At 39.7% G+C, this 23,645-nt stretch overlaps 1 protein-coding gene across 3 annotated transcripts in view; it reads left to right on the top strand.

Annotated features, from left to right (window-relative positions):
• Positions 1–23,645, top strand: part of ROBO1 (roundabout guidance receptor 1) — a 1,916,411-nt gene that overhangs the window by 1,723,938 nt on the left and 168,828 nt on the right. For all 3 annotated transcript variants that reach the window (XM_044072442.1, XM_044072441.1, XM_044072443.1), the window contains 2 exons: positions 1,487–1,608; positions 20,346–20,517. In XM_044072442.1, the coding sequence (XP_043928377.1) occupies positions 1,487–1,608; positions 20,346–20,517 (294 nt within the window). The remainder of the gene's footprint in view (positions 1–1,486; positions 1,609–20,345; positions 20,518–23,645) is intronic.

Here is a 23,645-nt window from a genome sequence, read left to right as displayed (position 1 = left end):
TCGCTGCCACTTTCAAAGGGATGGCTGCACTTTTGTGTATAAAGGAACTATCAGTTCACAGGATCGCTGCCACCTTCAGTATAATGTTGAAGATTAGAAAAGGAGCTGATATACGCAATGAATATGCAATATTACCCATTACAAAGGCTGTATGGAATCGGTGATGTATGTTTTGAATATTTTAACATGATGTTTTATGCAGATTGAAACAACATATGTTGAGTAATCTTATAAACAAAATTATGTTCTAAATTCTTAATTTATGTTTTAATTTTTCACTCTTTATAGTCTTTATTTATATTGTGGTAATGATTTTTGTAATGGTGCTCAGACTGTAAGTATCTAAATCAATCTGAATTTTAATACACATTTCTAGAATAAAATGCTTGCCATTTTCCAGACAAGGTGCACTGCATTTTAGATGACAGCAGGGTGAGAGTTATGTCTAAAAGGCCTCAATAAATGCCACCCCCAACCCCCCCAGCACAGTCAGCTGTGATGAAAGGCCTCAGTAAATGCCACCCTGCACCTCCCAGCGCAGTCAGTGCCATAAAAATGAAGTAGTGATCAGCCAGAAAAATTAAGAGATTCGTTGACCACTGCTGCCTTGGCTACTGTTATGTCAACTGAGACTACCGTCTCTTTACTGTAATTTGTGTCCATAGTTAAAATGTTCTCGGTTTTAATATTTCTGTATCTTATCAGTAGAAAAAGTAAATGCAGAAGACGTATCTGTGATAGAAGGTTTTTGTATTCCCATACTGTTAGAGAAAAGATTTATCCTTATTGTGACAGATTACTCAGCTGCTGGAATGATGTAACAAAGGGAAAACCCATGTCTGACAGCTCATTAGATGCTGTTACACCCTGTCAGACTAGAAGCATTTGGGTCTGAGGTGATCTATTTTGCTGCACACAGATTGCTATGCATTTCTAACTTCAAACAACCCACAGACTGAGAAGAACATGTCTGGCAGAGCTTCTGATATAGCCTCACACATATTTTGTGTCTGGATTTTTAGCTATCATGGGATTTACTTTTAACCAGCTACAGAGAAATGGTTCAACCCAGGGGCAGCTAATGAACAGTTGACCACTAAACTTATAAGTAACACACTTAGTTATTTTAAATATCACATCACGCCAGTATTGACAGTCCCAAAACATAAATTTGTCAAGTGATCTATGTTCTTTTACTGCTATGTTTTCACCATGCATTATCTTAGAGCTGTGAAATGCTGTAAGATAAATTGTGAAAATTTTGATGTGAAAATAGGCCTTGTATAACTGTGCTGGTGTAACCATACCAGTCTATAATGTCAATGAATATGTGTTAAAGAAAACATTTACTGAACATTGTGGTCATTTTTACTTTTTATGACTGAAACATATATACAGTAACAGTGTGTGTGTGTGTGTCTGTCTATAAGACTGCTGACCACGACTTTGCTGTGTAATACAGTTTACTTTTCTGTTTTTTTAACAGCTCCAAGTGCTCCGCCTCAAAGTGTAACCGTTGCTCCAAGTGGTGGGAATGGGACTGCTATCATGGTTTCCTGGCAACCACCCCCAGAGGATGCTCAGAATGGCAAGGTTCAGGAATATAAGGTAATGTCCTCCTTTCCTGCTCAGCACTTAACATGATGACAATGCTTGTGGGCTGCCAGCTCCATCTGCTGGTGACAGCTTCCATAAACAATGGTAACGGTGTTTGTCCGTGTTGGTTTTCCTTACTTCGAAGGCATGCCACAGAGAAAAAAAGCACATAGCAGATAAAATACTCTGATCATGTGTGTGAAATTCTGATTTCTCTACCATGCTCTGTAATACTAGTCTTCTAAAAAAAAATCTGTTTGAAACTGTCTCTGGAGTTCAATACATAGTTTTTGCCTGAGAAGCACTGTTTATGTTGGAAGAATCAGACTACATTTACAACATTTGTTGAAGGTTTGAATTCTTGGAATTCTTTTTTCACACTCCTTGAATTTTACTGTAGCTTCCACACTGATTTAGATTCATTTTGAAACTGTTGTATTAGCAAGCTGAGTAAGCCTGACTTCTTAGACATTTTTAATATCCTTTCCTGTTTACGTACATGCATGAGACAATAGATTCTGCCACAGACAGAAGGTGTCAGCAAACTGAATAACTATATCTCAGTGGTGTTGCCACTGAAAGCATACTTCACATCACTGGGTTAATTTTTTAAAATAAAATGTTGCCAGATGTCTACCACTTCATTCATATTTGAGTGTATCCTTTGCTTTCCAGCATTGTACCTTACAGTTTTATTAAAATGTGAATGGGGCAGAAAGGTAAGTTAGAGTTGGGAAGATATTTAACTGCTTCATAGATCCACTAAGTTCCATTCTGTGTGGATTTCTCTAGACCTGCAGTTTCTGTCTGGATATAGTTTTAGTTTCTCACTGTATCTCAGTGAAATTCTTGCCTGACCTGTAGTTTCCTTCCATCTACAAAAGTATACTGGTAAATTGGCCACTCTGAATGGTCCCCAAACACGGTATTCACCTTTATCCTTACAGTGCAGATTGGGGCAGGGCTGAAAAGGGTCTTAAAGTGTCAGTATGTTGGCCAGATAGCAAATGAGTGAGTCAGTGTTATGGACATTTTTAAGCCATAGTAAAATGTTGTGGTTCTCAAATGCTGAAGACTTTTAGCAGTACTGTCGCCCCAAACAGCAGGCAGTATTTTTCTGTGCAGCCTCTGTTTTCTTCTTTGTAAACTGGGCCCTGTCAGAAGTGTGAAACCTAATCTTGCAAGCATGGGAACTGTTTTACACTTTGCACTTCCACAGTCTGAGTTAGTATATATAATTATCATGGTGTGTGGAGTGCAGTGGGGCATGCCACCCTGCAGAAAGAATAATTTTAGTTTTTTTGTATTTTCAATCACTTTAGATTTGCTCTAAAGTTGTCACTCTTTGAACACTTGCTCTTGTGAATGTTCAATAATTCATTAAAGGCATACACATATCCCCCCGCAATGTTTTGTTTTTACAGAGATCACAATTATAGCCTACAGAATTTCAGCAGATGCCTATAAACTGTCCTTTTGAATATAGTAAGGTTATGTCAAACTTACTTATTTTCCATCATAAGAATTGTCACATTTTTGCATGCTTCAAAATGATGTCTCAGAAAACTGCTTTCAAAGGAATTAGAATTTCAGAAGACATGTGAAAACACCATATTGTATGTGTGGCTTGCACATTTGGAGTGTCATTACTGTTGCATGGGTGGACGGACGCCTTAGCTATGCAAATGAAGGATGCTGGCTGGGTCAGTGTGAATGATACAGGAAGCCACTGAAGTTGAAAGTGTGCAGTGGACTGGTTAAGCAAGGACAGTAGAGTGGATTACATCAATCTAGAAGGAATTATGCTGTCCATGTAAGATGTTTAAGAAGCAGTGGGAATGCTGAAGTTAATTTATGTAAAAATGGCACATGGGTGTGATAGTAGCTGGAACTCATAGGAAACAAAGTGGATTGTAGTACTTAGAAGAAATTATTAAGTTTAAGTAGAGTTTGTAGAAGGTCAGAATTAATTATCAGACTGAAGGGTGGTAGATGATGGCCGTTCTTGGTAGGTGATATTGTAATATGCACTAGTTGTTCGAAGTGTAATAACAAGAGATACACGAGCTGGAGATACTCTTGTCTGAGAAATGTAGGTGATGAGTTGTACTAATGTTATTAAGCTACTAGTTTTTGTTGACTGCTCTACATAGGTATCACTGAACTGTAATTAGCAGTTCTGGTGTTCTGTGCTGTTTCTTCATATAGCACCTCCTCAGCTTAAAGTTGGAGAGAGAAAAAAAGGCCTTTTGTATTCGTGGACCAAATAAATAAATACAAAAATTCTCAAAAAAAACATTTTCTAGTACCAAGTGGAAAAAAGCTCTGTCTTATGTTTTTTTTTTTTTTAACTTTGTGTGTGAAATATGCAGTAATCGGTTTGACCAAACACGGAACCTGTTCAGCCTTGTCTGCACATGCATTATATTTGAATACCACTAATGTAGCAAAGACTGATCTGCATATGCCAATCATGTGTTGGAACATTTGCGCCTGGGGTGACTGCCCCCTTCGCTCCACCCTGGTTATACCTCTGAGTTATCATTAGCTAGTCTTTTAACATAAGTGCTGAGGGTAGTCTTTGTGTAAGACTGTGCACTAAACACTGAGAGCATAGAAAAGAAAGTGTGCTGGTTGAGTAGATGGGGCCGTTGTGGTGGTCATCAAGTAATCCAGCTTGGTTGAGTAGATGGGGCCGTTACGGTGGTCATCAAGTAATCCAGCAGATCTAGGATTTCATACTTTCGAAACACTGCTTAACATGAATTTTCCTAAGGTAGTATGTGAGTTGCAGTTTAGAAGACAATAGGAGATTTGTTCCACATTTCTTGAGAACGTGACTGCAAGCCATAGTAGTAGTTTGATTTTAAGGCTCAGTAGGAGGCTATTAAAAAATTTAATTTTGGAATGTGCTGTTAGTGTATTAGAGATGGACAGAAACTAAACTTTTGTATCATGGCTCATAGTTTTAAGGCTATGACTGATAACCTGCAATTAACTTGTAGTACCAGAGTGTGTGTTCATAGTTTCATAGGCAAGTACTAGGTTAGCTACCCTAGCAGGCTATTTTAAGCCTAGCCAGTTTCCCTTTTGGTGCCCAAATTAACCTATCCCATTTGGTTACAGATTGGACTTATCCATCCCATGGTCGATAATTATATATTACCCCTAATGAGATAACTGGGATCATACAATACATAATTTGAGGGGACCCCTGCATAGGATAAAGCATTTATAAGCTACCTCTGTCCATTAGTAGTATAGGGGGCAGTCCTGGGGTGAATTTTCTGTTTCAGATATATAGATCCAAGTCGCTCTTGAATATGGATGAGAAGTCTGTTCCAGAGCAGTGGTTTCTCTGCGGGATATACCTGTCCCTCTAAACAGTTCTGTTGATGTTGCAGAAGAGGTTAAGATCCCTAGACCCAAGTATTTGTGTTTATGTTGTGTGAATGATCAGATCGTTTAGCCAATGCTTCCAGGATACTCCTACAAAGAAGTACTTCTTAAACATGTGACTAGCTGGTTAGTTAACAGATGAAAAAACAATGTTTATGTTCTTAACTTATTAAGGACATAATATTTCCTTAGCAATTGTCTTTGGTGACAAGTTTCAAAGAAACAGCAACTAAGACAAAAGTAAAGACATGACTTATCTTCTTTTCAAGGATATGATACAGAACAATACATTTTCATTTTTTAACAATAAAAGTGATACATTTACCTTCCCTAGTTGATTATTCAAAAAAATTACCTTATTCCATTTTACTTCATTTTGTAGATTCTTTTTGTGCACTGTTATATTAAAGACAATTTTATTTATTTTTTTGTACTGCGCTAAACTAACTGCAAGATAAAAAACTTTTAGGCCAATTATATGCAAATTAAAATAAAAGTGCTCTATTTTAAGTGTTGTTGTTGTGTAGGATTTTGTTTTCTTAATGTGCTACAGCAGACAAAATGTGAGGGAGTCTCATCATCACGTCAAACTTTGAGTGGTTTGCAGGTCCTGTCATTAAATTATGAGGGTTGCATCTGTATGATTAGCGTTAGCCATTGCGCATTAGCTGTATATTAGAGGGCAGCTGCCGAACTCTAGTCTGTGCTGTGCTGTTGCTGCCTCCTGCCTCACTGATGTTCCAAGATTGCATTCGTGATTTGTTTGCAGAATGACGTAAGGATCATTTTCAATGTCATTGGCAACATAACAAATTGGTTTAGTACAGTACAAATCCTGTTTTAAGCCTAGTGGAAGGCTTGATTGCATTTTCTCCTAGATATTGATCAGCATACAAATTTTCTGTCTTCTTCTTTTTTTTTTTTCATATTGCAAGTGATACTAAAAGTCAGCATCACATGACAAAGTGATCCTTGAGAGATACTGATGCAGTCTTTGTTTTCATCATTTGAAAAAAAGGGTTTGAGATATTGTTTTCATTTCTTAGTATACAGTGTAATTTACTGTAGAGACAAAAAGTAGCAGCTATGAGATGTGATAAAATTGCTGTTTGTAATAAGGAATGCATGTAAAAAGGAATGCAAAGGATAAAGGGAGCTCCTTGCAATACATGGAAATAACAAAGGTGTTATTAGCTACATTTTAAGACAAGAACTTTCCGGCTTTCATTTTCTTCATTATCTGATAACTTCTTTATTCTATTTGACTTCAAATAGAACCTAGAGTCCTGTCCTACCTAGCAAGCAACATGTACAAGGCAAAGAACCAATCCTGGCTGTGATGCAAGTCCACCACATGATACATGCTGACACACATGCATACGCACACACACACACACACACACACACACACACACACACACACACACACACACACACACACACACACACACATAATCACCTGTAGACAATTTAGGTAGACTGCCTGTTCTTGTACTGTGGGAGAGAAGGTTGGATGATGTGCGGATAGTGAATCATGAAGTGCAGTGGATTAGCAAGGAGGAAGTAAGGATAGCTATGAAGAGGATGAAGAACGGAAAGGCTGTTGGTCCAGATGACATACCTGTGGAAGCATGGAGGTGTTTAGGTAAAATGGCAGTGGAGTTTTTAACTAGATTGTTTAATGAAATCTTGGAAAGTGAGAGGATGCCTGAGGAATAGAGAACAAGTGTTTTTGTACTGATTTTTAAGAGTAAGGGTGATGTGCAGAGCTGTAGTAACTACAGAGGGATTAAACTGATCAGTCACATCATGAAGTTATGGGAAAGAGTAGTGGAAGCTAGGTTAAGAAGGGAGGTGATGATTAGTGAGCAGCAGTATGGTTTTATGCCAGGAAAGAGCACTACAGATGCGATGTTTGCTCTGAGAGTGTTGATGGAGAAGTACAGATAAGGTCAGAAGGAGTTGCATTGTGTCTTTGTGATTTTAGGGAAAGCATATGACAGGGTGCCTAGAGAGGAGTTGTGGTATTGTTTGAGGAAGTCAGGAGTGTCAGATAAGTATGTAAGAGTGGTACAGGATATGTTCGAGGATAGTGTGACAGTGGTGAGGTCTGCGGTGGGAGTGACGGATGCGTTTAAGGTGGAGGTGGGATTACATCAAGGATCAGCTCTGAGCCCTTTCTTATTTGCAATGGTGATGGACAGGTTGACAGACAAGATCAGACAGGAGTCCCCATGGACTATGATGGTTGCAGATGACATTGTGATCTGTAGTGAGAGTAGGGAACAGGTGGAGGAGACCCTGGAGAGGTGGAGATATGCTCTAGAGAGAAGAGGAATGAAGGTCAGCAGGACTAAGACAGAATATATGTGTGTGAATGAGAGGGAGGATAGAGGAATGGTGAGGATGCAGGGAGTAGAGGTGGCGAAGGTGAATGAGTTTAAGTACTTGGGATCAGCAGTTCAGCATAATGGTGAGTGTGGAAGAGAGGTGAAGAAGAAAGTACAGGCAGGATGGAGTGGGTGGAGAAGAGTGTCAGGAGTGATTTGTGACAGACGAGTACCAGTAAGAATGAAAGGGAAGGTCTACAAGAGAGTAGTGAGACCAGCTATGTTATATGGGTTGGAGACAGTGGCATTGACAAAAAGGCAGGAGTCTGAGCTTGACATGGCAGAGTTGAAGATGTTAAGATTTGCACTGGGTGTGACGAGGATGGACAGGATTAGGAATAAGTATATTAGAGGGTCAGCCCAGGTTGGAAGGTTTGGAGACAAAGCCAGAGAGGCAAGATTGCTTTGGTTTGGACATGTGCTGAGGAGGGATGCAGAGTATATTGGGAAAAAGATGCTAAGGATGAAGCTGCCAGGTAACAGGAAAAAGAGGAAGGCCTAAGATAAGGTTTATGGATGTGGTGAGAGAGGACAAGCAGGTGGTTGGTGTGACAGCAAAATGCAGAGGACAGGAAGAAATGGAAACAGTTGATCTGCTGTGGCGACCCCTAACAGGAGCAGCCGAAAGAAAAAAAGCCTGTTCTTGTACTGTCATGTCTTTGCATATTTTATGCAGTTTTTTATGCATGCTGTTTATGGAGCTAGTATTAAGAGAATGTTTTTTGAGTTATAACGCACAGGTACTCATGCATATGTACAGTTATATCTGTCTATCTAAACTTGTTTATCTGTGTGTGTGTGAGTGGCGTTTATTTGTATGAACTTGATGACACAGTGTAAGAGTGATATTTCTTCTTCATTTATCAAAATGTTTTGTCTTGCTGTTGTTTCCATTTTGTTTGAAATGAATAACATCTTTTTAATGTGTCTCCTGCTTCACTCCATCTTTTTGTCCAGATTACATCTGCATTCAAGTCCTTCCTTAAGTCCTGCAACTCTTTTTCATTCATTTAAATGAGTTTGGTTTATTTTGCTACATCTCTCAGTGGATTGTAGTCTGCATCCGCAGTCAGCTCAAATGCTTAAATTTGAAGTATCATTTTTGGCGGTTTTTAGATATAGTGAATTACAAAAATGAAGATTTGTTTAATCCTCATAACTGCATGACATTTTTTTTCTTGATACTGTGTTGAATAAGTCCATAAGTAAGTACTTGGCTAGCTGCCCTTGTGGGCCATTTTATGGCTAGTCACTTACCCTCCTTGTGCTTGAAATAACCCATCCCATTTGATTATAGGTTGGTCTTACCCATTCCATGGTCGATAATTAAATATTACCCCTAATGAGAATAACTGGGATCATACCATAGATAATTTGAGGAGACCCCCCCCCCACCTGCATGGGATAAAGCATTTAGGAGCTGTCTCTGTCTCTGTCTATTAATACAGGGACCAGTACTGAGATAAATTTTCTTTTTCCCATCCATAGATCTGTGCTGCACTTGAATATAAACAGGGATGAACTTTGTTTTATGTGGATTGGGAGTCTGTTTCAGAGCACTGGTGTCCTCTGCGAGATATTCTTGTCCCTCACAACCATTCTGTCATTGTTGCAGAAGATGTTTAGATCCCTAGTCCAAGCATTTATGATGTCATTTGACTCACTGATGTGCATTAAAATCATCAGTGATGGGTCAGAGGATGTCTTGTTTGCCAGTCACAGGTCACCTCTTAGCAGTCAGTAGGATACTGGGTATAGTGATTGGGCTTTGAGTCGGTCCATGTAGAGCATGTTATTTAGGCCTTGTATTCTTTTAGTAAGATATCTGTGTGGCATTCCAGATGTTCTTCGTGTTTCACTGTTGCAGTCATTACATTTGGGTTATTTGCTTGCAGTAGCCCTCAGTCGGCCTGATTAACTAAGTCTTGTGTCCTGCGTCAGTTGCTGTCCTTTCTTCCATGATGTCAGGGGTGTAAAACATGCAGCCAACGCCATTACATCAGTCTTTCTTGCCACCCGAAGCAGAAGCAGTTCACAAGTGCTAGTCGGCTGAGTCCTGAAATTTTCGTTTTCGAGTTTCGGAACCAAAGTCTTCAACTAAAGCTAAGTACCCCATTGGGGAAACTTTTTCTTGCTCCACCCCAATGTCAGTAAAAGTTAATAATTGCATTACTTGTGGAAAGCAAATACCTCACAAAGATTTTCATTCGTACTGTATTCCTTGCCTAGGCCCTGACCACGATGTACCTTGTTGTCGGTTTTGTGCTTTATTTAATCAGCTCACTGTCCATCGTTGGTATATTTTTGCCTCTAAATACTTCGGTTCTTGGTTTAATTATCCAGAAATGTCATCAGTTAGCCATCCAACTACCGGGATTTCGAAAAAACGCAAAGATAAAGACAGAGGCCGCCGAGGTCCAAAACTGCCACCGACACTTCTCCTAAGCCAGTCGCCAGTTCGCCGGTACTCAGTGAGGCACTTTCGCAGCCCCTGATACCCACTACTTCTGATTTGCAGGCTTCTACTGAGACCCATTTGGAGTCCAGTATGCCACAAGATGCTTCAACTATGGAACCAGCAGATGTCTCTACCTTGGATGGGTCCGGAGCCTCTGTGCAGGCACCGGCTTCTGAGGGTGTATTCAGGCCTACGGACTTGCATATTAAACAGATGCCTCCTTCTTCATTTAGGCCTAAATCTTGAACCATGCCTAAAAAACTGAAGCCTAGACCACATGCTCAGGCCTCTATGCCTAAAAAACAAATGATAAGGATGGCTGAAGATCTTATAACTCTGATCAGGGGAAGCCAACCTCCCCCTTCTAAGAGACCTAGGACTGAAGTTGTTTATGAATCTTTTGACCAGGATTATGATTTCTCTGATTCTTCTGATGATCTGGATTTGCCCTTATCTACTTATGAGGATTCTGATGCAGAGGACTCTATTCCCTCTGCTTCCCCCCCCCAGAGGATTTTTCTTTTGGTGAAACCTTACATACGGGAGCATTTCCACTGGGAAAGCCAGGATTTTTCTGATTCAAAAAAGAGGCTTGGGGATTTCTTACTCCTTCCTCAGCATAGGCCTTTAGCTGTTCCCCCTGTACTAGACATTGTTGATGATGCTTTTTCGGAATCTAGTTTGGCCCCTGATTCTTTGCCTCCTGCTCCCAGAATACCTGACAGATATTACAGGGTTCCTGATTCACACAAGTTCCTTTTTAAAAATCCTATTGCAGATCCAGAGACTGTTTCACAGGGACCCAAGGGCATTAAGGCTTCTACTGCTAAAAATCCTACCCCTTCCGATAGAGACTCCAGGGCGCTGGATAGATTGGGTAAGAAGGTTTACACTTCTGCAACCTTGGCCATTAAAGCTTTAAACTGCCAGTTTCATATGTTAAAGTATCAGCAACATGTTATTGGATTGCTTAAACAGAAAATGATGTTGATTCCTGACTGTGCGGAAAATAAAGAATTACAGGATTTAATGCATTCTGCTGAACAGGTTGGAAAACATACTTTGCAATGTGGATTTGATTCATTAGAGGCCTCTTGCAGGGCTGCTGTTACTGGGTCTGTGCTCAGAAGGCATGCTTGGCTTAAGGAGCAATCTTTGCCTGGTCATATTAAAGCTAAATTGTTGGATGCTCCCTTAAATCACGACCGCCTGTTTGGCAACAAGGCTAAGGAAGTTCTTAAAAAGATGGAAGATAAAGCTAAATCTGTGCAAACTGTTAAATATTTCTTACAAGTTCAGCCTCCGAGATTTAGTAGGCACTGGCCCTCTAAGAATTGGTCCTTTCCAGCCCCTTCCAGGTCTTCTCAAGCCAAACCCAGACACAGCAGAAACCCCAGGTTTCAGTCCCAGGGGACACACAAGACCAGTGGGGGGTTTCCGCACCCAAATTGGGGAGTAGTAAGACTCCCCCCTATGGAAAACTGTCTCAATGACTTGCTTTTAAAACTTCCAAGGACTTTCCAACTGAATGTTCCTTTAGGCGGAAAGATTCGTCTGCAGGCCAAAAACTGGGAACTCATTACCCAGGACAAATGGGTTTTAAATATAGTGTCCCGAGGACACAGACACATCAGACTGTGCATAGGGGGCTCACCTGGCAGGGAAGTGCATTCAGGGCAAATGGAACCCAAGTCAAATGCACCTACACATAAATCAAAAGGAAATGTTAACTGTACAGAATGCTCTGATAACCTTCAAGGACCACATTCTTCCAGGACAACTAGTGGTACATAAACAAACAGGGGGGTACACACTCTTACCCCCTCTGCAGACTAGCCATGACATTGTGGAACACAGCCTTGAGCTACCAAGTGACTCTACAAACTCAGTTCCTGCCAGGAAAACTAAATACACTGGCAGATGGACTAAGCAGACACCTCATGGACCCACAAACTGGAACCAAGGATTTTCAACATGTTGACAAGCAAATGGGGGAGCCCAGATATAGACCGGTTTGCCTCCCCCCAGAACCATCAGTTGGACAAATTGTGCACAAGGATTCCCCACAAACTAGCTTGGAAAGTGGATGCTCTATCCTTCAGCTGGAAAAACCTATCAGTTTATGCCTTTCTTCCTCTGCCTCTGCTCTCCAAGGTACTACTAAAGATCAAACAGGATAAGCCAAGGGCAATTTTAATTGCACCAGACTAGCCACGCCAACACTGGTACCCCCTCATGCGCAGTGTGTCACAAATGGCCCCATGGCACCTGCCTCAGACTCCTTCCCTGTTGTCTCAGCAGGAGAACCAGATTCTGCACCCTCAGCTGCAAACCCTGAACCTAGCAGCCTGGCTAATTACCTAATCTCTCCTTTACCCACCCCACAGTAAATCAGTGATGGATATCATTTTAGAGGCTAGGAGGCCTAGTACTAGAAAATCTTATGCTGCAAAATGGAAAAGATTTTGTACCTGGAACCAATCTCAAGGGATGAGCACAGCAGTGCCCAATTTACCTCAGATTCTACAATATTTGACTGAGATGCTTCATAAGGGCTTGTCCTTTTCCTCCATCAAAATTCATGCCTCAACCATTTCAGCTCATTATAGCACAGAGCCTCCCCTCTTCTCTCACCCGCTGCTGAAGCAGTTCCTTAGAGGGGTCAAATATTTAAAGCCACCGAGGAGAGCTCCAACTCCAACCTGGGACCTTAACTTTGTCTTGGAGAAACTCACTCTTCCACCTTTCGAGCCAGCTGCTACTGCAGATTTAAAATTCTTTTCCTGGAAAACAGCTTTCCCTTTAGCAATCACTTCAGCAAGAAGGGTATCTGACTTACAGGCCCTTATGGCAGTGGAGCCTTTCATCATCTTTTATGCGGACAGGATGTCCCTCAGAACCAATCCCTCCTTCGTGCCCAAGGTGGTATCCAGTGTGGTTCTTAATCAGTCCATTCATTTGCCTACCTTCTTTCCTAACCCACAGAACAAAGGGGAACGGATACTGCACTCCTTAGATATGCACAGACAACTTAGATTCTGCTTGGACAGGTCTAAAGCTCAAAGGAAATCTGAACAACTGCTGGTGACATTTTCTGCAGGGACAGAGGGGAAAGCGATTTCAAAGCAAACCATTTCAAAATGGATAGGCCACTGCATTCATTTCTACTATAAGCACCATGGAAAACCTATCCCACAGGGCATCAGACCCCATTCAACCAGGACTGCATCTACCTCTACAGCCTTTCTTAGGGGTGTCCCTACAAGGGACATCCTAGAAGCTGCTACCTGGAGTTCTATACATACTTTCACCAAGCATTATCATTTGCCTATTTTCTCTAAATCCAGAGCTGGTTTTGCCACTGCAGTCTTGCAGGACCTTGTAGCTATTCCAAATTCTATTTAAATTCCTCCTCCCAATCTTAGCTTTGGGAATCTAGCCAAATGTAATGACTGCAACAGTGAAACATGAAGAACATAGTACAGTTGTGTACACTTACCATAAATGTAGATGTTCGAGTGTATTCACTGTTGCAGTCCTGGTTACCCTCCCTCCAGCCCCCTTTCTTCTTTTGACTATACCTCTACTCTCATTTACTATGCTCAAAAAGCTTTTTGGTGTATTTGCTTTTTTGTTGGGGGTATATCCTTGTGTTATAGATTTAATTGCTTCCCATTAGGGGGGCACCTGACATCTGGTGCAAGAAAAACTGATGTAATGGCATTGGCTGCATGTTTTATACCCCTGATGACCTGACATCATGGAAGAAGGGACAGCAACCGATGCAGGACCCAAGACTTTGTTAATCAGACCGATTGAGGGCTACTGCAAGCAGATAACCCAAATGTAATGACTGCAACAGTGAATACACTCGAACATCTACATTTATGGTAAGTGTACACAGCTGTACTTTGTTGCTTGTGACTGGACAGATTCATGCCAATAGGGGCATTATAGTCAGACTGACCTAATGAGTGTTGAATAAAGAGGGACAATGACCTCCCTATATTTGGACACAGTCCCTTTGTTTATAAGCTGTGCAATAGAGAAGGAATTTCTTACAACAATGGGCACACATTGGTTAAAAGTTAGGTCACTGTCCACATAAGTTCCCAAATTCCTAACAACTGGAACAACTATTAGGGGTGTATTGTCAGTGTATTAGTTCCCTAGGGTAGATGACCTCCCAAAAGATGCAGCATTGCATTTTTTTGGAATTTAGTTTCATTCCATGATTTTGGTGCCAGTTATTTATTTGTGACGATCAATCCTGCACAGTGGCAAGTCATTTGGGGATTCAGTGACTGCTGTTAGCTTGAAATCATCTGCAAACTAAGTCAGCCAGACCCCTTTGGTATTGGCCTTTGCTTCAGAAAGGTAGATGCCAAACAAGAGAGGTCCCAGCTTAGAACCTTGGGGGACTCCACTGGTTACTGGTCTCTTTGTGGAGGTAATTTCCATAATTTTGATTATATGCATCCTGTGTACCAGTTGTCAGTCCAGCAGATGCTATAGGGTTTTATTCCCAGTTGATTGCCTGATTGGGGAATTGTGTAAAAACTTTGGCCAAGTTGAGATATGCAGTGTGTACCATTTTGCTTATATCCATTGCTTTACCGAAATTTTGAAAAAAATGCACTAAGTTGAGTAAGCATGACCTGACCTTGACAAAACCAAACTGAGACCAGTATAGTGTTTGGAGATTCCCCAAGTCCTGATTGATTAGTTCCATGAAAAGTCTTTCCATGGCTTTGCATAAGAGACTGGTCAGACTTATGGGTCTGTAATTGCCTGGGTCTGTGGAAGATCCTTCCTTATGCAGGGGAATGACTGCAGCTGTTCCCCATTTGCTTGGTACAAAACCTGTATGGAGTCTGAGATTGAAAAGTGTTGTTAGGGGAGTGGCTAAATCGTGCTTAAAGCTAGTCAAGATGCATCCAGGGATATTGTTGGGGGCCCATTGATGCAGTATTTTAAACTTTTGATATCACTTTTAGGACTTGGTCTTGTGTCTTAACTGGAGGTGAGCCAGTTTCAGGTATATCTTGAGAGAAAAATGGAGAGGAGAGGGGGTAAAGTTTGAGTTAATTTTATCAACCAGTAGGTTTGCTATATATTCAGCCTTAGTAAAGGTAACTTCATTTACAGTTAGGTTAGAGCATTCCTGTCTTGTGCTTTTGAGATTACAAACATTACTAAAATATGCATACAAAAACAACCACGTAAAAAGTAAGAACGATTAATTTATTCGCAATAAAAACTCAGTAAGTACTTTTGTCAATAGAACTTCTTCAGAGTCTGAAGAAGTCCTATGGATGAAAGCACTTACGGAGTTTTTATTGCGAATAAATGAATTGCTCTTTTTACGTGTTTGTTTTTGTATGTTTTTAGTGTTTTACAACCTACATATCCATTTGTTTGGATTACTAAAATATGCCTTGTGACTGTGTTTGGCTTATGTAGCTATTTTAGGCTCAAACTTGGCTTTGGTGAATTTAATTAAGTTCCTGAGTTGTTTATTTCAGTGACAATGGATCTAACATTCTGTGAATTACTCTTCTTACTTTTGGTCAAAATTCTTTTCTTTTTTTTTTTTTATTATAAAGCTTGTTGATATTATGGTTCTGGGGTTTCCCCACACTTGTGCCTATGAGGTACAGCTGCATCTCTGCAGCTGTTTATACATGCTGGATGGTGTGTTGGGGCACGTTTCTGTGTGTTTAGGGTTTGGTGGGGATATGAAGCTTGCCGGTGTATCAGTTAGGAGTAGGTAGAATGAAGCTGAGGGAAGTGTGTATTCTGTACCATAAATAAGGAATCCATAATATGGTAGTAATATTGATTTCATTTGTATGAAAAAATTCTTGAATAAGGCAATTCACTAGGAAAAAAGCCACCATTTACATAGTACTAATGGTCCAGATTATCCAATGCTGCCTAAGGAATGTGTGGTACCAGGATTCCCATCTATTGGAACAAGTTCTACCCTCCATATCTGCCGTCCGCAAGGAATTCAGATGATGGGCCATTCGGAAGATGTCATTTTGTATTCTGAGGAGACTCGGACCTTGATGACAGATGTATCAGACTGAGCCTGGAGGTGCACAGGGTCCCTAAAGGCTTCCAGAAGTTGGAAACATGGGAAAGGTTCAGTCATATTACCCTCAAAATGAATCTGGACATTTTGTATGCACTGCTGATATTCATTTTGCTCAAGAAGTCAGGGGTTTCACAAGTGGTCACAGACACTGCATCCTTATACTCTCTGTTGATGCTGGCCATAATAGCATGCAGACTGGCAGTTAAGTTAAACCTTCATTTTTGGATATTTTGTATCCTTTCAACTCAAACTCATTAGCATATGGAGTAGTATCCAAAGACAAATCTGTTTGCCTCCCATCAGAACTATTAGACCCAAGATTTTTGTACCAGTTATCCATACAAGACAGTACTGCTAGTCAATGTATTTTTGATCAAAAAAGAACAAGAGTCTTCTTTATGTCATTTCCTTTTTTCTTGTCATCATCAGGGTCTTCCCGAATGCAAGATAAGACAAAGCCAGCCTAACACGTTTTCTTTGGCCAAGACATCACTGGTCATTTCAACTGTTGAAGATGAGTAGAGAGGCAAGCTTTTGTCTTCTTTCTCAGCTTCATTGCATACCTACCCAGCAGAAAGGAATGCTGGTATATTTATACCTAAAATCATCAGGCTATCAGCCTGGCAAGTAAAACTCTCATCCTGCACTGGGCTTTCGTTCCTTCAGAGGTGCTTTGTATACTAAAGAAGCTAGGGAAGTAGGACCTAGCCAAATGAGCCAGTCTTTTTTCTGCTGCAAGGAGCACAGCATGCAGTTCAAGGTAGCCTCTGTTCTTCACACCTACTGTACTTAACAAGTGTGTATAACAAGGGCTTATCTTATGCTTTAGTGAAGATGCACATTTTTGCTGTTCTGTCTTGCGGCTGCAAACTCAAATGGCAGTAATACCTGCATTCACACAATTTTGTAACAGGATCCTGCAAGTGATGTGCTCCAGCTTTCTTCTTTGTAATAGAAAAACAGACTTTCCCTCCATTTGAACTAGCCAACTTAGCACCAATGAGGTATTTATCCTGGAAAACTGTTTTCCTGCTAGCCATTACATCAGCCAGAAGAACTTTAGAACTCCAGGCTTTAGTTTGCAGACAGCTTTTTACATAGTGTTCCACAAGGACCAATCCTTGCTTTATGCCCAAAGTTGTCTCGGAACTGGCCTTGAATTAACAGTCTTTTGTTTTTGACTTTTATCCTCAGAACAATATACAGATATACTTGCGCTTGCTAAATGTACATCGATAGGATATTATACTGACACAACTAACTACTTTGGTTGCACAGACCAACTCTTTGTCTTTTTCATGGTGGAAAACGGGAGACCATTGTCCAAACAAAAACTTTCTAAAAGGCTTGTAAGTTGGATATAATTCTACTATGATCAGCTTGAAAAAAAAAAAACATGAAAGGACATTATGGCACAATGTACAAAGACAGGAGTTAAATATTTTAGCCCAAACTATTAATAGAGATTTATATTAGACCTTCTTTCACATTTTGTATAGGCATTATAAGCTAGACATTCTTTGTGGAAGCAGGCAGCTGTTTGTTGCTTTAAACCTGACTGTTTTTTCTTGCATTTCTACATTTGAAATAGTACTTTTAAGAACCACCCCTAGTTATGTCTTGTTACTGGTGCCATATTCCACACTTTTAGAGCATTGACCATTTAGTCTGTTAGTTTCAGTCTTTTTATTTAAAAAAAAAATGGATTGTAGAAAATGAAAAATATATCAGGATTTGACCCTTGCTGTTAGAGCCCATTCTCAAGGGTGAAGTGGAGAGAATCCAGCAGAATTTCTGCCTCATCTAGTAACATTCTCCACTGAACATGGTCAGTGAATATAGTGGTTGAAACAAACTACTGCATGTCCAGTAAGTTTGACCAATAGATGTCATGTGCAGTTACTGGTCTTACTGGATCCAGTTGCTCCTTCAACCTTTCCAGACAGTTCTTTGTTAGCAGCACTCTGCAGAAGAACGTGTCCTTTGCTCAGAGCTGAAACTTTCCCTTTTAAGCATAGTCTTCATGTAACCTGCTGTTCACCTTGCTTCTTGTAGTTAAGTATCCTTTGGTTCGAATATGTGTTCCTACTATTTCTTCTGTCTTCTAGTCTGTATGATCCTAGGTGGCGGTCAGTCCTCTTAGTATAGCACCTCTATACTGCAGATTATTCCAATTGTCTGTTCCACTTTGGCTGTACTATTTTTTATTATTAATTGAAATTTGCAGGAAAAAAAAATCATAGTATTGCATCTGAAAAGTTTCCATGTAAGTAACCTGTAAGAAGAAGATAACCATGATTTGTTTGATCTTTTAAGAGGAGCAATGTAACAAGATTTTATTACACTAAAACAAAACAGAAAAGGGTGGCTGACACACAGCTGAGTCTTCAGGAAAAACATTTTATTTTAAGGTTAGCGCTTTCACAAGCTTTGTAACCACTTCTTCGCACCATGGAATCGCTGTTCTTACCCACTGATGTATGTGATGTATCATGATTGCAGTACTGGATTTTGTTTCAGAGAGTCTTAGTGTAACATCATGAATCTAAATCAAAGGTATTGTCATAGACCACAGCATCAGAAGTACTTGTTGGGGATGCATTACATTTGAGCTGAATAACTTGTTTCTTAGGCTGTTCACTTCCTGTGCAGAAGGACTACATGTGGCAAGGATTAAATATAATATTATGTACACTCTACAGCACTCTCTGGCACAGCTATGCTTCATATTTACTAACCTTATGTTATATATTTTTATTCACTAGTAAACAGCATTCTTGTTGCATAATTAATCACCAAATTATGTCACTGTTAGAGATTGTAGATATACCCTGGTAATATTGATAGAGGTAGAAACAGCTGTAGATGTTGCTAAAGACACTGTGGTGATTGGTTGGTTACATGAATATTTTCTGTAATATCTTACTGCCAGAAATGTAATTGTATATTAATAATAACATTTTCTGCTGACAGCTCACTGATTAGCCATAGTACATTTCTCACCCTTAATACTAACTTCCTACTTGTATGTCTCCCATATTCCTGCTGTAGTTTATGATGCTTGTCAGGGTGTAGTGTCTTGACATTCTAGCTGTGGTATGGACCTTCTCTGCCTTGTTGCTTTCTTGCCTGTACTAGTCATCTGTTGTAGGGCTTGCATCCTTGGTGTATCTGTAATCTTGCTGTATGCTTTCTGTGTACATCAAGGCATCTTAACTTAAAACGTTTGACAAATGATGCCCATGTTGCATCTAGGTGGTACAAAGTTAACCCCCTCTCCCCTTTTCAAGTCCTGCTGTTTGGTAATTCAGTACCTAGTTATGCACAAGACAGTGTTTGAAGTTCACCTTTAAACAAATGCAGCTTTTGTTAGACTGTTTTGCTATGGCTGTACAGAGTATTTATGTGCATTGTTTTTGCCTCTGTTTCAACATGTACACAGTGTTACCAGTTTTGTTGTAGATTACATTAGACATAGTACAGCACAGTTTGCACGGTGCTTGGTTGATAAGATGGAGACATTTCTATCGTGTACATTTTAGTCTAAATAAGCTGTTTAATCTTCTTTCACTTCAGGATCTCTAGCGTAACAGGAAGTTGAATATTTCAACTACTAAAAATGAGAGGAAGGGATAAATGAATAAATATATTACATTGCTGTATGAAGGTGTTTTTCAAAAAAAATAACTGTTGCACTGTACACATATTAGTGGAACTCAAATGAGATTTCATAGTCATTGTCTGTTGATAACTTGACAGACTGCAGCATCACGCAGGTATCTTTACTGATCAGTTGTTCTCATGTTATCACTGACTTTTGGAGTTTAAACCATGCTAAGGCCATGGACATTTTGTAAATGTTGTACTGTGTTCCAGTTGCACTCAAAATGTTGTAACTTTTGTTTTCCAGTTAAGTATAAATTCACAAATAAGTAAATAAGCACCCTTGTCTTTTGAGTAAGCTTATGAACATGTAATTAGAGACCATAAAACTCTATTAGCAAATAGTGCTGTGAAAGCAAGTCTGTTGGAATTCAGTTAGAAACTGAGCTGTTAAATTGTTTCTTTAATGCAGTTACTGGCTGAACTAATGTTTATAGTTTAATGCATTATCTTATAAACAGAAGATACTCTTTTAAAAGAGTACACTTTCAGTAAGTTTCATTAGTACATCTAAACTAGACAGACAGAGAGAGAAAAAAGGGCATCTTTAAAAATTAAAATAATGCTGCCCACAGGAATATGATGATATTCTGAAATCATGACACTGGAGAGGGAGAAAGAATATGTACTTCTGTTACTGTTTTTTTTTTTTTTTAGAAAAATACTTGGTGTGATTTATTTCTGTAAGTCTTAACTTATTGGAGAAACCGCAATAATGTAACTGTTATGTGCTTCCTAGATCTGGTGCCTTGGGAATGAAAGCCGATACCACATTAACAAGACCGTGGATGGTTCCACATTTTCACTGGTAATCCCATCGCTGGTTCCAGGCATTAAATACAAAGTTGAAGTGGCAGCAAGCACTGCTGCTGGACCTGGTGTAAAAAGTGCCCCCAAGTTCATACAGTTAGGTGAGTTGCTTCACACAGATCTCTTTTCTATATGGTTATAATAACAATGTTCTTGGCTTTCCTCATCTTTTACATGTTCCTCTTAATTGAGAAGGTATTAAGCAACAACTCAACAGGAAAACCTGCTTTTTCTTGTGATTTGAAAATGATTTGAATCTTGTTTGCAGAAAAAATGTCTGTCTGTATATAGTTATATGAATCAATATAGAATGTTCATCAAAAATTAATATGGGACTCTCCTGCATTTTGATTGGATGAGAAGATTAAAAAAAACAGTGGTTCAGAAGTAGCAAATCATAGGTTAATTATCTCCAGTACATTGTAGAAATGGTTTAATTTTCACATTTTCCTCAAATGAAAATAGTGTGTAAAGGATGGTCATCACATTCTTTCTGTTTTATAGCACCAGATCTGTACCTGGTTCATCTGTTGCCCTCTACTGCCCCCTTAACCAGCACCCCTCAACTTTAAATTGAGGAGCAAAGGAGCAAATAAGTAATAAAAGTTCTACCTTCTCTTACTGCAACTTAAACCACACACAACGTGGTGGCTCACTACCGTCTCTTACTACAAGTTAAACCACACACAACATGGTGACTCACTACTACAAGTTAAACCACACACAACGTGGTGACTCACTACCTTCTCTTACTACAAGTTAAACCACACACAACATGGTGACTCACTACCTTCTCTTAATACAAGTTAAACCACACACAACGTGGTGACTCACTACTTTCTCTCACTACAAGTTAAACCACACACAACGTGGTGACTCATTACCTTCTCTTACTACAAGTTAAACCACACACAACGTGGTGACTCTCACTATCTTCTCTTACTACAACTTAAATCACACACAATGTGGTGACTCGCTACCTTCTCTTACTAGAACTTAAACCACACACAACGTGGTGACTCACTACCTTCTCTTACTAGAACTTAAACCACACACAACGTGGTGACTCACTACCTTCTCTTACTACAAGTTAAACCACACACAACGTGGTGACTCACTACCTTCTCTTACTACAAGTTAAACCACACACAACGTGGTGACTCACTACCTTCTCTGCCTACAACTTAAACCACATACAATGTTGTAACTCACTACCTTCTCTTACTACAGCTTAAACCACACACACCGTGGTGGCTCACTACATTCTCTTACTACAAGTTAAACCACACACACCATGGTGACTCACTACCTTCTCTTACTACAAGTTAAACCACACACAACGTGGTGAATCACTTTAGTCATATCTTCTAGCCTGAAAAGCTGTATTGATATTTATTTCTGTACTGTCACTTCTGCATAAATACTGGTTCGGCTCTCCTATCACGTCTCGTAACACTGCACACCTGGAATGTCTTTCCCCTTCACTCCATCCTACATAGACTTCTGCATTATCCAGTATGTTCTGTTAAGATCAGTTTAAAAATGCAAGCTTGTAAAATGGAAGAAAAAGTAGAGCAATCCGCAGTTCATAATTAAGGATTCAAACAGCACACTGCATCTTTGTTGGGGATGTGAAGAAAGGTGCAGTCCAGTATAGAAAGTGTATCACTTGGTGTAGTAGAATGTAGGAACGTAGCTTCTTTCAGAAAATTATACAAGAGTGCGCAAGAAGATAAGCTAGATTGGAAAATGAAAAATTGGGAGTAATGTTAAAAAGAATTTCCTTACCGAAAGGGTGCATCATGCTCAGGCAGGTTTAAACTATAGGTGTGCGAAAAGCCAGAAACAGGCAAAGTTTAAACACTCTGGAATAGACAGAAGGGAAGCATAGATTATATACCAGCTGCTAACTAAAAACATACATGCATGGTAGAAAAATGATCAGTATAGTGAGAGGGGTAATTCTTATCCAACAAATTCTGACTGTCCAAGTCTATTAGCTGCAGATGAAGTGGAAGCGAGGTTAAGCCAGCACAGAAGTCATGGTCATGGTCCCAAACTGCTTTCAGCAGCACTAGCAATGATAAACTTGAGGCAAGGAGTTATTTCTGGATAACAAAGGGAAATGCACTTTAACTAAAACTGAAAGGAAAAGTAATAGCACCTGACAGAATGACATAGCCTTGATTCAGCTATGTGGCTCATGGAAGGAAGCGGGGTGGGAATGGTAGATGACGAGGGCATGGCATTGTCAGCAGGGTCATCCCAGAGTGGCCTGTGGCTAAAAGCTGCCAGACATCTAGTACGTCAAAGCAGTAGCAAACCTCTGCAGAATTTAGCTGTACTCTTATTTCATACTGCATTTCTAGTTGTTTAGTCATTACAAAAGATTGACTATAACCGCTTCCTGTGTGGCCCAAAACATTTCTGTAATCCTCTGCTCTTTTTCTCCTGTTTGTTGACTGCATGTTTTATTTCATGTGGGGCCTTGTTTATTTTCTGTAAATTATAAGGGGTGGATTTCAGTTTAAAAGTTCATCCAGGCTAGAACTGTTTTTCATTCACTGCTGAAGTTCTTGTTATAGCATGATGTAGAGATATCTTGCTTAATTGAGTAAGGGTATCTCGTGTTAGAATTTTATGGAAGCATTTGGATGAGAAGATATAAAACTTGTACTATGTATTTCATAGTTTCTTTGTTTCAGTTTAGTTTTTGGTAGGATAAAACATAAAAGGAAATGTTCAAATTTTGCTGTGACAAACTATATTTCTGAAGAAGTACTTAACTGACTAGACATGCTGCAGACGTCGCCTGTGAGCTGTGTATTTGGTCTCTCAGGATCATTTTGACTCTGTTGTGTTGATGGGGTTAACTGTATCAATGCACACCTCTCGACGGCTGTTTAGTTTGAGTGATTCTATACCAGTTTAAATCCCACATCAAGATGAATTAGCGCATTGTACGCATTATGAACAATCTGAAATCGAGTCTTTTCAAGTCTAGCAAAATTATTACTGATGGCTAAGCTTAACAGTCAACTTTCTTTTCTGCATTTTTTGCAGCAGATTTAACCAAAACGTAATGTTTTTGGTCCATCGGGTCAATGTAGTTGGCTTGGTGAGTTATTCTTCTACTGTTTTGTTTGCAATCAAATATACATATTTATTGCTTTCTGTACTTCTCCATTTAGACTTGCACAGAACACTACTGAATTGTTATTCAGATTTG

This window comes from Protopterus annectens, chromosome 5.part0 (assembly GCF_019279795.1).
Source record: "Protopterus annectens isolate FY-2018-M chromosome 5.part0, PAN1.0, whole genome shotgun sequence".
Classification (NCBI taxonomy): Eukaryota; Metazoa; Chordata; order Ceratodontiformes; family Protopteridae; genus Protopterus; species Protopterus annectens.
The sequence above is the reverse complement of the archived record's forward strand: the minus strand, read 5'-3'. Positions and strand labels throughout refer to the sequence as shown.